We start from the raw sequence: 14,819 nt of genomic DNA on the forward strand, positions 1-14,819 counted from the left end.
CCTGGGAAACAGCACCAGGATGAGAGTGGCTGTGAATCTGCAGATACAGCTCTTATCTCCTGTGGTCTCCTGCCTGCCTGCCAGCCCCACTGTAAGAGCAGAGCTGTGCAAACTGGCAGAGGAACTCCCTGGAGGACATGGGGAGGGCTGGCTGCAAACAGCATCTCTGCTTCATGGCACCACATCTGCCTCTCTGCTGCTCTCCCCACATCCACGGCGATAGGGTGGCCCAGGGCTCTGCTCAGGTGCCCTCTAGAGATCCTGAGGGATCTTCCAGGGTGCTGAAGGCAACTGGATGGGACTGTAAGGCAGCAGGAGCTGCAGGACCACAGCCAGAGGATCAGTCACAGCTCTTCTGCGCTGTCACTTGGAATTCTTGCCTTGGCACAGATCCATGAGCTGAGCTCAGCACTTCTCCAGCCCCCAGAGGAAGAAGACGGTCCTTTCTCCGTGACTGGGTTAGTGGGTCACCAAAGCCCTCCCTCCCTTCGTCCTACTCTGCTTGAGGCCACCCTTGGGATATTCCTCCAGTTTTGGCTCTTAACCACCACGAAACGTGTTTCCTTTCAGTACATAATTATGCATCCTAATACTCATTAATTACAGCAGGCAAGTAGCTCAGCACAGCATTTGCAAAGGAAAGCACTCCTGTCTCTCCACATCCATCCCTGCTCGGAGCAGAGCCGCCTCTCCAGTCAGCTGCTGTGCTGCAGCACGGAGCTCTCCAGGGACAGAAAGCTTTGGGATCCAGTGTGAAAACACAGGCTGTGTCCCTGCTCAGGAGAGCCAGGGGAATCAGCAAACTTGGCAATTAGTACTGGCCAGGCAACACCAGCCTCTGCATGGAGGGTTTTGCAGGGATGAATAGGTGGATGAAGGAATTACCGAGCACAATAAATCACAGAATGGTTTGGGTTGGAGGAGACCTTAAAAATCAGCTCAATTCCCCTGCTGTGGGCAGGGATCCTCCCACTGTCCCAGGTTGCTCCAAGCCCTGTCCAACCTGGCCTTGGACACTTCTTGGGGAAGCCATAGCTTCCCTGGGCTTATAAATCTTTGTAACACACCTCCCTGCCCCGGAGCAGAGGATTTCCCACCAGGATGTCCCACCAATAGATAGAGTTTTCAGGGGGAAAACTGAAGTCCATTTGGGTGCAACTAGGTTCTTGCCCACAGGAGTCAGAAATGACCATGGAAAAAGCCAGTTTGTGCTAATCCTGACTCCTGATGGGTCAGTTTGAGCTTCTGGATGGGCTTGGAAAGCCAGTCCTCACCCTGTGCTCACTGGGCTTTTATAAAGGAGCAGATCTGTTCTTGCTGACATTGATTTGCCTGGCTCGGGCAGCAGAGAACCAATAATTATGGTGAGTTTTAATCAATGCCCCATCAATTTAGGTGCAGTTCAATTTGCAATCTGCCTTGGCAGTGACACAGGACGAGGGGCTCTGTTGGAAAATGATTACAAAATCAATAAGCAACTTGCTCAATAACTCTGTCTGGGCGAGCACCCTGGTGTCCCACCCTGGTGGGAGGAAAGCTGGTGAGACGTGGTGCCCCAGCAGGTCCTGGTCAAACACCTCTGCACACCCCTCATGCACACACAGCACGGATTTATTTAGCCATGGGAGCAAAGGGATCCCCACACTGTTCCCCAGCAATTCAAAAGACAAAGCTGTTTGTGGTTTACCACGTTAGACTCATGTTGCATGCGTTCCCTTCCAATTCCCAGCCCAACTTTTATCCATGGATCTGACCAGGAAATATAGCTCAGAGCTTGGGAAAAGGGTCTGGTGCTTAATCCATGCTATGGAGAGGAAAAGGAGATGTAGGGGGAGACTCCAACTCACAGTGTGCTCAAAATCCAAGGAGAAGCTGTTATCATACAAATACAATTCCATGGTCTTGCAAATCCACTCCATCTATGCAGAAGTGAACTGATTTCTCCGTGCCAACAGACAACCCTGAAAATCGCCCTTGGCACTGGATAAGAAAACTTTCTTGCCTTGTTGCGTGTTAGCACTGATAACACAGGTCCTGAAGGCTAAACACGACCCTCAGCTCCCACGCTCCGACCCTGCTGCTGCCAAGGGGTCTGAGGAGAAGGAACCACCAGCAGCTCCACACGGTTTGGCTGACAGCACAGTTGGACACCAGCCCATCCCAGAGCACCCAGGTCCTTATTCCTGTGCTTGCAGTCAGCAAATGAATTTTGAGCACACATGGGGAACGGATGTGCTGAATAGGAAGTGCTATTTTTATCTGTTGTTTTGCGAAACAGGCTTTTTTCCCTTTTAAATGACGTCTCCAAGGTGACACGGAGTGGCAGATTTGGCAGGGCCTGGTGCCACATGCACACTGCCACCCCTGGGGATACACCAGGTCCAGCCTCACTGACACACAGGGGCTGTGGTTTGGAACAAAATGGGAAGCCTGTGCCAGCTGGGGCAGGACCCGTGTGGCACCGGGTGGCCTCCTGCCACCAGGGCTGGGCACAGCTCCTCTGCCCACCACCACCCCCATCCCCAGCACGGCCAGAGCAAATGCCATGGGGGAAGGATCATCTTCAGGGGCAAAGAACACAAGCACACAACAGAAGCTGTGCGAGATTGTGCCTTAGGAAAATAAATACCTGGACAAGTCCCTGCTCTTGTAAGGTAAAAAAGGGGCCTTTGCTCGCTTTCTCGTTTGCAAAGCTCATTAGCAGCGAGATGGGCGAGGGGTCACTGGAAGGCAAATCATTACTGACACGAATCCCCCAGACAGGAGCACACCCGCTCTCCTCCATCTGAGCTGCCTGCCAGAGCTGCTCAGCTCAGCTCTTCTCTTCCATTATTAAGTTTAAAAAACCAGAATACTTAATAAAGTGTTTCTGTAGAGAGTAAACTGCTCTTTTTGTTATTCCACTCTGTTTTCTCAACAACAGCAGCCTTCTAGTCAGACACTTCTGTGTCAGGTGCTGGCGGTGATGCTCGGGGTACAGATGAGTCCGAATCCCCTCAGCTCTGAAAACCACAGAGGGGAGTTGCCACCAGTGCTCCCAGTGCTGCTCCAGGTACTGTTCCCATGCCTGGATGCCTCCAGAGGCGAGACCCAGGACCCCAAGCTGCATCCCCAGCACTGCTGGCCCGAGGCAGCACAATCAGCTGGTGGCTCAGTGCCACAGAGCATCGAGGATCATTTCCAAAGGCCCTAATGACCCCCCTTTGTGCCGAGGCATCCTCGCTCCTCACCGAGGAACCTCCTCAGTGTGAGACAAAAACATTAATCCGAGGCACTGCTGAGGTACAAGCAAGTGCCAGCATTTTAATGAGCTCCTGTCTATGCACTGGCATGTATTTATTTGCTTGTTGGAGCTCAGAAATGATACAAATGCAGTAAACCCCTCTGTGTCCATATAGATATATATTTGGACAATTCTAGCTTATTCTGCCTTCATTTTCTTGACCCAGAAGGCCCCTGGTGAGCAAAGCTCCTCAGCAGCAACAGGACAGAGCCTGGCTGCACACAGCCCAGTCTCTGTGAGATTTATCCCTCTTCTCCCAGTATTTTGATAAAACAGGACCAAAATGCTGGTTGCTAAAGGGCTCCCCAGAGCCACCCCTGCTTCGCCTCCTCAGGGCAGGGATGTCCTCACCAACCCCAGCTGTAGCAGAGCTCTTCCTGACACCCCACTGCAGGGGAACACTCTTCCCAGAGGGGAACATTACAACTGTTTTCTGAAATAACACTCATTATCTTCCCACTCTTTCCCCCCCTCCCTCCTTTTCCCCTGCTTCCTTTTCCCTTTAAAGATCATCAATCATTATTTTAGCCTCAGAAAATCAAACCCATCTGTCTTGCAGGCTCCTGAGAACATGCTGCTTGTGCTTCTCAGCCTGGTCCCTCTGTGAAAGTGGGATGGGGGATCCATGGAGGAGATGGAAGCTCCAGGAGATGAGGCAGCATCTCCTCACCTCTGGCCACCACTCCAGTGAACCCTCTCAGGCAAGTCACTCTGTGTATGTCTGCATCTCAACTCCAAGAGGGCGGGATTTCTTTCAAGCAGCTGGTGGGATGCCTTGCACATAGAAAGAAGTGTTCAAAGCTCCTGGAGCAAGGAAATCTGCTTCCCTTCCAGGAGTCACCAACAGCCTGTTTTGGGGTATGCTGGCATCTCCTGCCTGTTGGGGCATTTTCAGTCACAGCAGAAGCTGGCACCTCCAAAAACCTCCAGAAAATAGAAAATCAACCCCTGCCCCACCTGACTCACCCTCCAGGGTGCAGCCCAGCCACATCACTACACACCAAATCCTATATCCCACACCAGTCCCAAAGCCCCAGGCCAGCTGTGACCACAGCACACGAAGCATCCCAGCCTGGTGAGGAGCAGAGGGGCACCGACCAAGCCCTCAAGGAACGCTGCTGAAAAAGCCAATACTGGAGAAAACAGGGCTTTTATCACCCAAACCACTCCTTCCCTGTGCAGGCAGAGACCTCCAGCTCACCTCAGTGCTTCCTGAACTATCTCACCTGCTTTTAAACCAGCTGCCTCTTGCCCACGAGGTGCAAACCCCCTCTGAAAGCAAAAGCAGGTGGGTGGTTTGCTCCCACCCACCACCAACACTGACCCCAACAGCCTTTGCCACCCTTTCCTCCTCTCTCGTCCTCAAATCCCATTTTTAACACAGGTATTTACCTGGATTAATGGGTTAAAATCCAAAACCACAGGTTTCTTGGAGGAGGGCTTGCTGTTGAGCTCAGGGGGCTTCTGCTTCCAACCACAATGTGCAAAAGGAGTCAGCTCCTGCTTCAGGGAGCCAGCGAGACTTTAAAGGGATTAGGAGAGACTGGTTTCCTCATCTCCCTCCCTGGTGTGTGCATCTCTCCCATAATTAGCTAGGTGCCTCTCAAGGCAGGGATGGGTAAGTTTTTATTTTTCAATGAACAATTGTCTGTCAGAAAAATGCAGATTTGATGAAGCTTAAGTGCTTTGTGGGATTCCATCAATTACATCTCAAAACTCATTGGGAAATTAGGAGAGCATTTAATTTTGACAAGGTTTAAATGTTTTGGTTTCCACCACCTAATTTTGTTTTTATTTCAGGCTGTACACTGGGATAAAGCAATGTAAAACAAAGCTCCAGATGACAGTGCTGGAATTAAACATTTCCCTCCCCTTTACAGAAAGGAAATGTTTTGAACCAAAGTATTTTGGAATTTTCACATATGTGAAGCATTTCTGCACAGCATTTTGGTTGGGGCTGAAACTCCCAAACATCCCATTTCCCCCCAGGAAAATAAGTTCTCATCATCACCCACATAATTTCAAAGCATCTCCCCATGTCACCTCTGGGTGACTTGTGCTGGAAGGAGGAGACCAAAGCAGTAGCCACTGCCCTGCTCCTTCATTTCTAATCCCATTTCTCCCTGAAATGGTTACACTCCTAAATTAAGCTGTTTCTCTGCAGCAGTGAGGAACAGCCCATCCTTCTGAGTGGGAGAGAGCAAGGGAAGGATTAGCCCCAGACAAGCTGTGCTAAGGCTTATATGCCTGTGTGGACCATGCCAAATTTCTCCTCCTTCTGTGTCTAAAGAGGCTGGGACCAACACCACACCAGTGTCACTGCGGGCCACAACTTCATAAAGTGACTCTCTGGTGGATGCTCTCTCTCCTGCATCCTGCTGAGCCAGGCAAAGTCTCTCCTTCCTGACGGGCTGACCCTGCTGTAGCAGGGAGGAACAGCTCAGATCATCCTCATAGGCAAATTGCACTTTTTTCTTGCTCAGACTAGAAGGAAATCTCTGCCAGAGAGACCTGAGCCTGTGAGAGGGGAGCCAGTGAGGATCAGCAGGGTTTCATGTCCGTGCAGAACAGCAGCACCCAGTGCCCAGGCTGGGCAAGGCCCTGCCAGCTCTTGCCAACACCTCTTCCAAGATGGGATGGCTCCTGGAGCACAGACACGCTTTAGCCCTTCCACATCCACCTGCAACATCCTCAGCCCCTGTAGCACTCTAATGTGCCTTAAAGAACTAACTGCCCATCACCTGCAGGCACACAGACATCACAGAGCCATCAGACACCACCTGCCCCCCCCTGCTGCAGGCAGGCCTCTCACACCTTAAACAAACAAGGGGCTAATTCTGATAATTCTTGGCCCAAGACCCCAAGCTGCCATCCTCACCCACAGTGAGGCAGCTCATGCCCTTCTGCTTCTCCAGGGGGTCCTCCCAGCGAGGAGACCCTGTCCTGGGAGGCACCAGGAGGCTCAGACACCTTCACTGCACACCTGTACTGCTGCTGCCTCCTCCCGCAGCGATGCCAAGGATGCCCAACGTGCACTGGAAGAGAACAGAGCACCTCCTTGCCCAGCTCATGTGCTAAGGCCAAAGCTCCCATTCCTTTGGGAAAACAACCTCACCCCTCTTATTTCCCTGGGGCTGCAATCCTGCCTTTCTAGGCTCAAAAATGCACATGGAAGCCACCCCCCTTCTCCTCAGGTGGGTGAGAGGACTGGCAACAGTGAGCGAAGCCAATCTGAGAGACAGCTGGGAAAACCTGAATTTAAGCCATGATGCAGGTGTTTCCTTCAGTCTCTCAGGACCAATTCACAGGTTTTCATCTCAAATTATAAATCACCAACACATGAGGGTTAAGCATCTTCCCTCCTTCAGCATTGTCCCTCCAGGCTGTGCAGCTACCACCGTGCCAGAAGCAAAGATCAGTGATCTTTCCTTTACAGCATGTAGTCTGAATTATTCCTCCAGCACACTTTCTCCTGGTTTGCTGTGATCCCTGCAAGAAGGTATGAAACACACACTGGACTCAATGTGCAGAGTCGCTGGATTCAGAGAAATTCACTGGGATTTTGTTTTCTTGGGAAATTCCCACAGCTTGACCAGATCCATCATCAGTTCAAGGGTGCAACAAGAGAAAGCAGCATGGAAGCAGGTGTTCTAAAGCTTGGGGGCTGTTTGGTTATGTTAGGGCTCAAAAACAAGGCTCCAGTTAGCAATGTCAAGGTCTTGGCAAGGCTGCAGCTGATAGTTCTTAAAATTACCTGAATAAAAAGAGGCCTCCGATAAGAAAAGAACTGCAGAAACCCTTTATGCACTCATGCCATCTACTGGGTACACATAAAACTAACAGAAAGCCATGAGATGAGGGGGGAAAAAGGGATCCCACGGGAAGTGGGGGATGGCAGGTGGGGAACTGCCACCCCTGTGGGTGGGGACTCTGCTTTAGGGTCTTCAAGTGACGCCTAAAAAGCAGGATTTTAACTGAGACAAGCAATGCCCTCTTTTCTCTCCAACATCAGCCCAAGGAGACTCAGCCAGGCACCAGCACCAGCTGCGAGCAATCCACCCTCGACTTTTTAACAGAGACCTTCTAAGGCCAAACAATTAGGAAATGGCAGAGCCCACACCACTAAAAACCCAGAGATAAACGCATCCCAGTCCTTGCAGAATTACTGGAAGCCGTATTAAGGGCACGAAGGAAGTGGTAACAGATGATGATTATATATAAAAGGAATAAGAAATCTTTGAGATTTGTGTTGCTCCCTGGTTGAGCCGCTCAGCTCCAGCTCTGTGGTGTATTAATTGCTTACAAGGCTGCATGTATATTTTATGCTCAGTACCTGCCTGGAACATTTGTTGGATTTAGCCTTGATTGATGAACCACTGATTATATACTTCTGTGGTCCTCAGCAAATTAATAAACTGTTGACTGGTAGAGATTAACAACATGTCATGATTTGTGAATCTGTGTCCAGAGTAAAGCTGGAGCAAACCTAGTGCTAAAATTAGTAGGCAAATGCTCCCTGAACTCTATAAAAAGGGGATAGCTTAATTAAATTACATCCCGATATTGCCCATAGCACTTTCCAAATTGGCAAATTGAGTTCACAGCAGTTCAGCTTCAAAACTAACTGACATCCCTGAAAATTTGCAGCACACGACCCCATCCCTGCTTGCACTGGAAGCCCAGCTCACACCCAGCAGGCTCCAGGAGCAGGAGTGGGATGAGGAGGGGCAGCACAGGGACGGGCAAAGAAAGTACCAGAATGTCTCAAACCGGGGCTGTGTGAGCTCTGAGACTCCACTCCCAGCCCCTTTGATCCCGCTCAGCACCGTGAGCACCACCCGGGGCTGGGGGCAGTGCTGCCAGCCCACCCAATAGGTTTTTCCCTGGACAGTGGCCACAGAGAGTGGTCAGAAATGTGGGGACAGTTCATTCCACACCTCTCCTCACACCCCGCCTTTGCCAGGGACCGACAGCAGATGATGAGAATAAAACACTGCATGGGCTTGGGAGAGCAGGGAAGCAGCAGTGGCTGGTGTCAGCCCAAAAGGAAGCAGGGAGACAGGGACTGAGGGTGGGATGCAGTGGCTGTCCCCACACTCCCCTGGGGCAGCTCAGCTCTGCTGTCTTCAGGCTGCGACTGGAGAGCTTCATCCCAAGACTGGGAGCTGTGGAGAAGGACAGAGCAGCCTCATGCTCCTGCAGTGGGGAGAAAAAGGGGTGAAGAGCAGAGTGGGGAGAGATGGTCTCCTGTCCCCAGGGGATGCATGGCCCCAGGAGCCTGGTGTGATGTGCAGGATGGGGGTTCCTGTGGTCCCCATGTGTCACCTCCCACCCATGGCTCTCGGGGAGGGGATGCACTCCAGGAGAACGCTCCTGCTGCTCCTCCCTTCTCCCCGCACTGTACAAGGTCCTTTCTCTTTACACACAGCCTCAGTCGGGTATCACAGAAGTTGGGAGTATCTTCCCCAAGTGACACAGTTGTCCTTTTCTGCCTCTCCACATGCCAGCACTAGGTGTGTAATTTATTGACAATTCCTATGTTAATATATCCTGACTTTAAAAAGAGGCATCACTTCCCAGAGGCGTGAGGTGATCAGCGCCCTGATGGCTTCTGACAGTGCCTGGGCAAGCACGTTGGCATTCAGAGCAAAGTAACACCCAAAAAAGGGAGAAAACACCCCAAAAGACTAGAAAGGCAGTTGATCCCTGGAAAGGGGGACAAAGAAAAAAAATGGCAATGGGAAAAGAAAGGAGGAACGGGAGAGGAGCTGCAAGGGGGAGAAGGCAGCAGGCCTTGCTGGTGACACATCAAGGCTGTTGTGCTAAATGGCCTTAACAAGCAACCTGAGAAGGGGATAATGAAAACGCCTCCCCCCGGGACAGCGCGGCTCCAGCCTGACCTTTCCCAGCTGCCGTGTACAAACATCTTCAATAAATAAAGAGACACTTATCTCCTGTCTGCTGAGATGGGAGGGATGGGGCGAGGGGGCTCTGCGGCAGCCAGATGAGGGCTTTCAGGGGTTTAGGAGCAGTGAGTACGTGGTTGAGGGGCTGGTGGAGCGGGTAACAGCTCTGGACCCCCTCGGGGTCACCATGGCTTCCTGGCAGGCAGGGGCTTCGACAACAGACAAAGAGGGATGCTCCAGGTTTCCACCATTCGTGTCATACTGCATTCCCACAGGCTCCTCACGAAGGGAAAGGAAGACTTTGAGGTCAAGGTCAAGGTGAGATGGGTTAGAGCTGGGCGAGGTGCTGAGCTCTGCTGCTCCCACCTGGAAGCACAGCAAAACCCCTCTGGGCAGCAGTGGCTGGGAACACCTCCGTGGAACACTTCACAGGGACTTGGACCAGGCTCTGAGTAACCTGCTCTAGTGGAAGGTGTCCCTGCCCATGGCAGGGGGCGAGGACAAGATGATGTTTAAGGTCCTTTCCAATCCAAACCCTTCTATGATTCTCTGATTCAGAGCCTCTGACCAAAAATAATGGTCTAGGGTCTAGAAGACCTTCTGGACTCTGCAAAACCTGGGACAAGTAGATGGTTTGGCAAGACATGAGCATGTTCAGAAACAAATCAAGACTCTGAGGGTGTCAGAGATGCCCAAAGGTAGATAGAATGGGGGGATGCTTCATCTTTCTTCTGCACTGGGAAGCACGAAGCAGGAGAAAAAGAGAGGCAGCTTTCCACCCCTGCTTCTTGCCAAGCAGGAAAATGACCACCAGCCTCAAGCATTTTTTCTTGTGCTCATCTGAGCACCTGGGCTGCTTCCCTGGAGTCCTTCAGGCATTTGTGACTTGCTGTGAAGGCCCCAGCAGTGGGGGAAGTCCACCTCCAGCACACACATCCCCTTGGCCAGAGGAAGCAGGTCACATCTCCCTCTGGCTTGTCTGCAAACCAGAGGCCAGTCCTGGGGACCCCACAGCCCCAGTACCCACCCCACAGCCCCAGCACCTACCACACAGCCCGTGGAGTCCACCTTGCGATCCGAAACACACTTGAAGTTGCGGGTGCAGCCGCCGTTGTTGCGGGAGCAGTCCCGGACGGGCCCGAAGGAGGAGAGCAAGTCATTGATGGTTTCAAAGTAGGTGGACAGCATCGCTTCTTCCCTTGGAGAGAAAAGGCACCGTTAGGGCTGGCAGGGAGCTGGCAGAGCATGGGCACAGGCAGGGCAGTCCACAGAGAGCTGCTCTGGCAAAATCCCTGCATCCTGATTAGCAATACCGAGCCAAAGGAAGTTTCCCAAGAAAATGAGGGCTTTGTGATTATGCTGTGTAATAAATTTGCTGCATAACTCTGGCATCTTTCATAGACTCAACCAGTCATGGGGTTTCAAAGATACTATCCACCAGTTTTATGCAAACTAGCAACCAGGAGATGCTTCATTAGTAGCCCGGAGCTGGGCGTGAATCCAGCCCTACACTAGACAACAGCAAATCCAAAGCCATAAAACTCTTCCTGAATGTTTCACAGCTGGGCCAAGCCTCCCTGAGCATCCACACCCCGTCCATCACCATCACCCACATCCACCCCACAGACACTGCCAAAGCTGGAAAGACACATGAAACTTGGCTTCATGCTTGCTGGGATGGGGATGGGGAGCAGATAATGCAGGGATGGGGCTGCAGGCACAGCTCTGCTGCTCTGCTCCAGCCCATGATGTGCACAGCCCCAGGCAGTGCTGTGCTGCGACACCCCTCTCCTAAGCAAGCAAGAAGCACGAGCACCCAGGAATAGTTCCAAGGCCATGTGAAGCCTTGGGAAGCTCCCAGCCCTGCCTCTCGGAGCTGCGCACGCAGCAGATTTTGCCTGTGACAAAGCATTCAGGCACTCTGCCTTTGCTGGGTTCCTGCAAAAGGAACACAGATGCTTGTCAAGAGCTTTAAGCATCTCCAAGATATTTTTCATCTTCAATGCACAGTTTATATGTTAACCAATACCCACAACCCATCCTGGGCAACAGAACCCATCACCCTCTCACTGACAGGAGAGAGACAAAGTGATCAGAGAGAGAGGAAGGCCACGGAACAAGTCACTGATAGTGACAGGCATGACCTCCACAGGCTGTTTATTAGATCTTCACACACAGGAGGCTGCAAATTAACCCCGACCCCTCTGGCCTCAATACCCCTGAGGCAATGCTGGGAGTCACAGCATGGTTTATTCTCCTTGAGCCTCTCCCCTGCTCGGCCATCAGCGCAATGACTCAATGCCCAGCGCTAGTGTCCCTTTTTGGGGGGACACTAATGTGAAAACAGTCTGCTTGGCAATGAAACAGCAGTGAAGGAATATTCATCAGCCCTGGAGGGCCGTGGCAGTGCTGTCTGGAAGCAGCCCTGCGTTCTCTATCAGCAGAGGGCCCCTGAGCTCACACGCCGTCACACTCACGCACACAGCCCTGCCAACACGGAGCGCTCAAGAAAACCATGAGTCAGGAATTAAAAAAGAATATAATGAAACTGGCACCAAAATGATGAGATTTTAAAAATAAATCAATTGCTGTGCTGTTTTGGGGTTTTTTTTTAATATATTTTCCTCCCCTGAATTTGCTTTCTGCTTTCTGAGCCATTAGGCTATATAACCAAGCTTTTCCCTGCAAACTGGAGGGCTAGAAACTCCTCAGAGACCAAACCCAAATACAGCCTTATGCAGTATTGACATCATGATTTTTTAGATTCCGGATTTCAAGGGAATCACAGGATTCCAAAAGTTGGGACTTTCAACAAGGAAAACACCATTAAAAGCTGCAAGAAATAGTAAATTGGCACATCCCCATGGGCCAGGGTGGATGAGTTATCCCAGCGCTGGGGCAGCTCCGTGTCCACCGTGGTGGACAGAGCAAATTCACGTCTGTGCTGCCCGCTCTCACCCCAATTAATGCTTCCCAATTAACTTTTCACTCTTAGCAATCAAGCTCCTGATATTCTCCCTTTCTTGGCCCACCTCCTAGATTTTCCAGCATATTAGGAGATGAATCTCCCTCTGTCCTTTCTTGGTCATGTTTCAACTATCTTTAGAGGCCGTTTTCTATTAGCACTCTGTTCCCACCAGGATCTGCAGCTCCTCTGAAATGAGGGAGTGAGAAAGGCAGGATATATTAGATCAGGGCACGTATTTCTGCTGGAGAGATGGGGGGAGGAAGGGGATATTATTTACTAACTAAAACCACTGTTTATTCATGTAGGGAGAAGTATTTTTAAAAAGCCAAAACCAACAAACCATGACAGCTCCTCCACCACCCACCCCAAAGGCTCAGCCCCATCTGGTCCTCCCAGGGGGTTTCTCATCGTGGGTGGACAGCAAGGAGAACCGTGCTCCCATCCTCCCTCCTGGCTTTTCCATTGAGCCACCAAACAACCTTCCTGCAGCTCCCACGTCCCTGGAAGGAGAAGGTGAGGAGCTGCAGCTGCTTTGGTTGCTGGAAAGGAGATCGTGGGGCTGGGTCCTTGCACAGGATTGCTCCAGAGAGACAGAATTCTGTCAGGAGACACCGGCTCATCCCACATGGCACCAAGCTGGGGCTGGCACAAGCAGCTCGTCATGCTTTAATTAAAACTTGGAAGCACAAACTGACCTCCTGCCCTCGGGATGGCTGAGGATGGGAACGGGAAACTCACTCTCCAAAGGCTGGCATAATGGATGACCCCTGCCAAAGCCCGGGCAGGGCTGGCGAGCTGGAATGAGCCATTAAGGGTATTAAAATATTAACCTCGCTGGGAGGTTGGCAGCAGAGCCGCAGGGAAGTGTTCAGGTGTCATCTGGGAGAGGGGTGGGTGGGGGCAGGCGCAGGGAGGCTGCTCGGCTGGATCAGTGCCACGCTGGCCGTCGTTACCTTCGAGAGAGGAGCTTCCCTTCGACACAGAGCCCTGGCAGCGGGAGGCAGCTCATGAGAGGCTGACGTGCTGCTCGGAGCGAGCTGGGAGCAAACTTCACTTTCATCTGCCTCTGGAGGGGCTGGAGGAGCCCGGCTCGGTGCAGGCAGGTGCTGCCAAGTCCCTGGCACTGCCAGCCTCAGTGGCTCCATTTCATTTTGGGAGCGAAGAGCAGTCATTAATTACCTGCCTTCTGCGGCAACACGTGACACGGAGCAGATGACTTTCCACCCACACAGCTCTGGCAGTGACCCCTGCCTGTCCTTCCCTGCCCTCTGTATGGGGCTCCTGTTCTCAGATTCCAGAGCCAGCCCTGAGAGAACGCAGTGCCAACAAGGCAGGGGACACTTGAGAAGCGATGGAGGCATCTGGCCACCACTGCAGGGAGCCCACGGGGGACAGCCATCCCCACCACCACCCGGGTGCCAGATTAGACCAGCCCTGATGGATGAATCACTTTCCCTGCAGTAACAAGCTGCCTGCAAAAGAACAGCTCTTGTTCTCCACCTCTCTGAGTTGAATTTCAGTGACTAAGCCCCCGATCCGTTCTGACAGGGCGGGATGGAGAAGGACAAGGCTCCGCAGTTGTGCCGTGCCCCAAGCACATCAAAGAGCCCAGGGAAGCTGCCAGTGGCCCTGGCGGGACCCAGCTGCCAAAACCCCAGGGAGCAGGCAGGGCTCAGCACCTGGTGTACTGGGAGGACAGGGCAATCCATCACTGACCCAAAGCCAGGTCTTGTCAAAAAGGGCATTTTGGAGAGAGCAACCTAATTGCTAATGCCAGATCCTCTCCCCAAGCACATGAACATCATGAACACACACACACACACTTTCTTTAACTCTCCAGCCCTCCAAGGACACCTGCAGACACCCAAATGATATAGTTATAAATGAAACACACTCCCCTCCCTGCCAGGACCCACTGAACACACAGTCAGGAGCAGTAAAACCCAATTTTCTATCAACATCTCATGCCACAAATGCCCAGAGTGGTGCAGCACAGCAGGGCTCCCCTCCTGACTCTGCTCCCATGGTGCAGACCGTGGCACCCATCCTCCCACGGCCCCATCCCACTTCCCACCACCTGCACTCGCCTGGATTCCCTCAAAAACACTTTCCTCCACCCTCCTGCTTTGTTCCAGGTCTCATTAATGAAGCAGATTCACTGACAAATACCGCTGGGGGTTATTTATTCATGAAATACCAACACCATACAATTCTCAAAGCCTCCAAAGCACTCATCCCAGAATAAGCTCCAGAGCTTTGCAGTGGCTCTTCTTTCCAGCTCATCCTGAAGGGGATTAGTGGGTGTTATCCAACTCTGCTGCCCCTTTTTATTGCCTGCTAATGGTTAAAGACTTCAGTGCCTTACAAAGTTCACCATCGCTGAGAAAAATAAAAGAATGCGAGCTGGGGACTAAGCCAGTGCCATCTGCTCCCTGAGCTGGGTTTCGAGAGGGATCAGGGTGGGAGCTTGAGGTTCTGGAGTTTCTAGAGACAGGGCCCACTAGCAGCACAGGCTGTGATGCTGTGCCACCTGCAGCTTCACCCAGAACCACCCAGCACAGCCCAGCCAGGAGGGCTCATGCCCAGCACCTCGCATTGCTTCTACTTCCATTGAACAGGGAACTTCAGAGCTGCTGCACCTGCAAACCAGGACAGAGCAATT

The 14,819-nt window shown here is 52.0% G+C and overlaps 1 protein-coding gene across 4 annotated transcripts in view; it reads right to left on the reverse strand.

The window, feature by feature from the left end:
• The window catches only part of ASTN2 (astrotactin 2), a 320,390-nt gene that overhangs the window by 140,728 nt on the left and 164,843 nt on the right, over positions 1 to 14,819 (reverse strand). For 2 of the 4 annotated variants that reach the window (XM_069031598.1, XM_069031599.1), the window contains exon 11: positions 10,237 to 10,387. In XM_069031598.1, coding sequence (XP_068887699.1) covers positions 10,237 to 10,387 — 151 coding nt within the window. Of the gene's footprint in view, positions 1 to 4,675; positions 4,740 to 6,266; positions 6,314 to 10,236; positions 10,388 to 14,819 lie in introns of those variants that run through there. The other 2 variants (XM_069031600.1, XM_069031601.1) reach the window with 2 other exon arrangements.

This window comes from Aphelocoma coerulescens, chromosome 17 (assembly GCF_041296385.1).
Source record: "Aphelocoma coerulescens isolate FSJ_1873_10779 chromosome 17, UR_Acoe_1.0, whole genome shotgun sequence".
Taxonomy (NCBI): domain Eukaryota; kingdom Metazoa; phylum Chordata; class Aves; order Passeriformes; family Corvidae; genus Aphelocoma; species Aphelocoma coerulescens.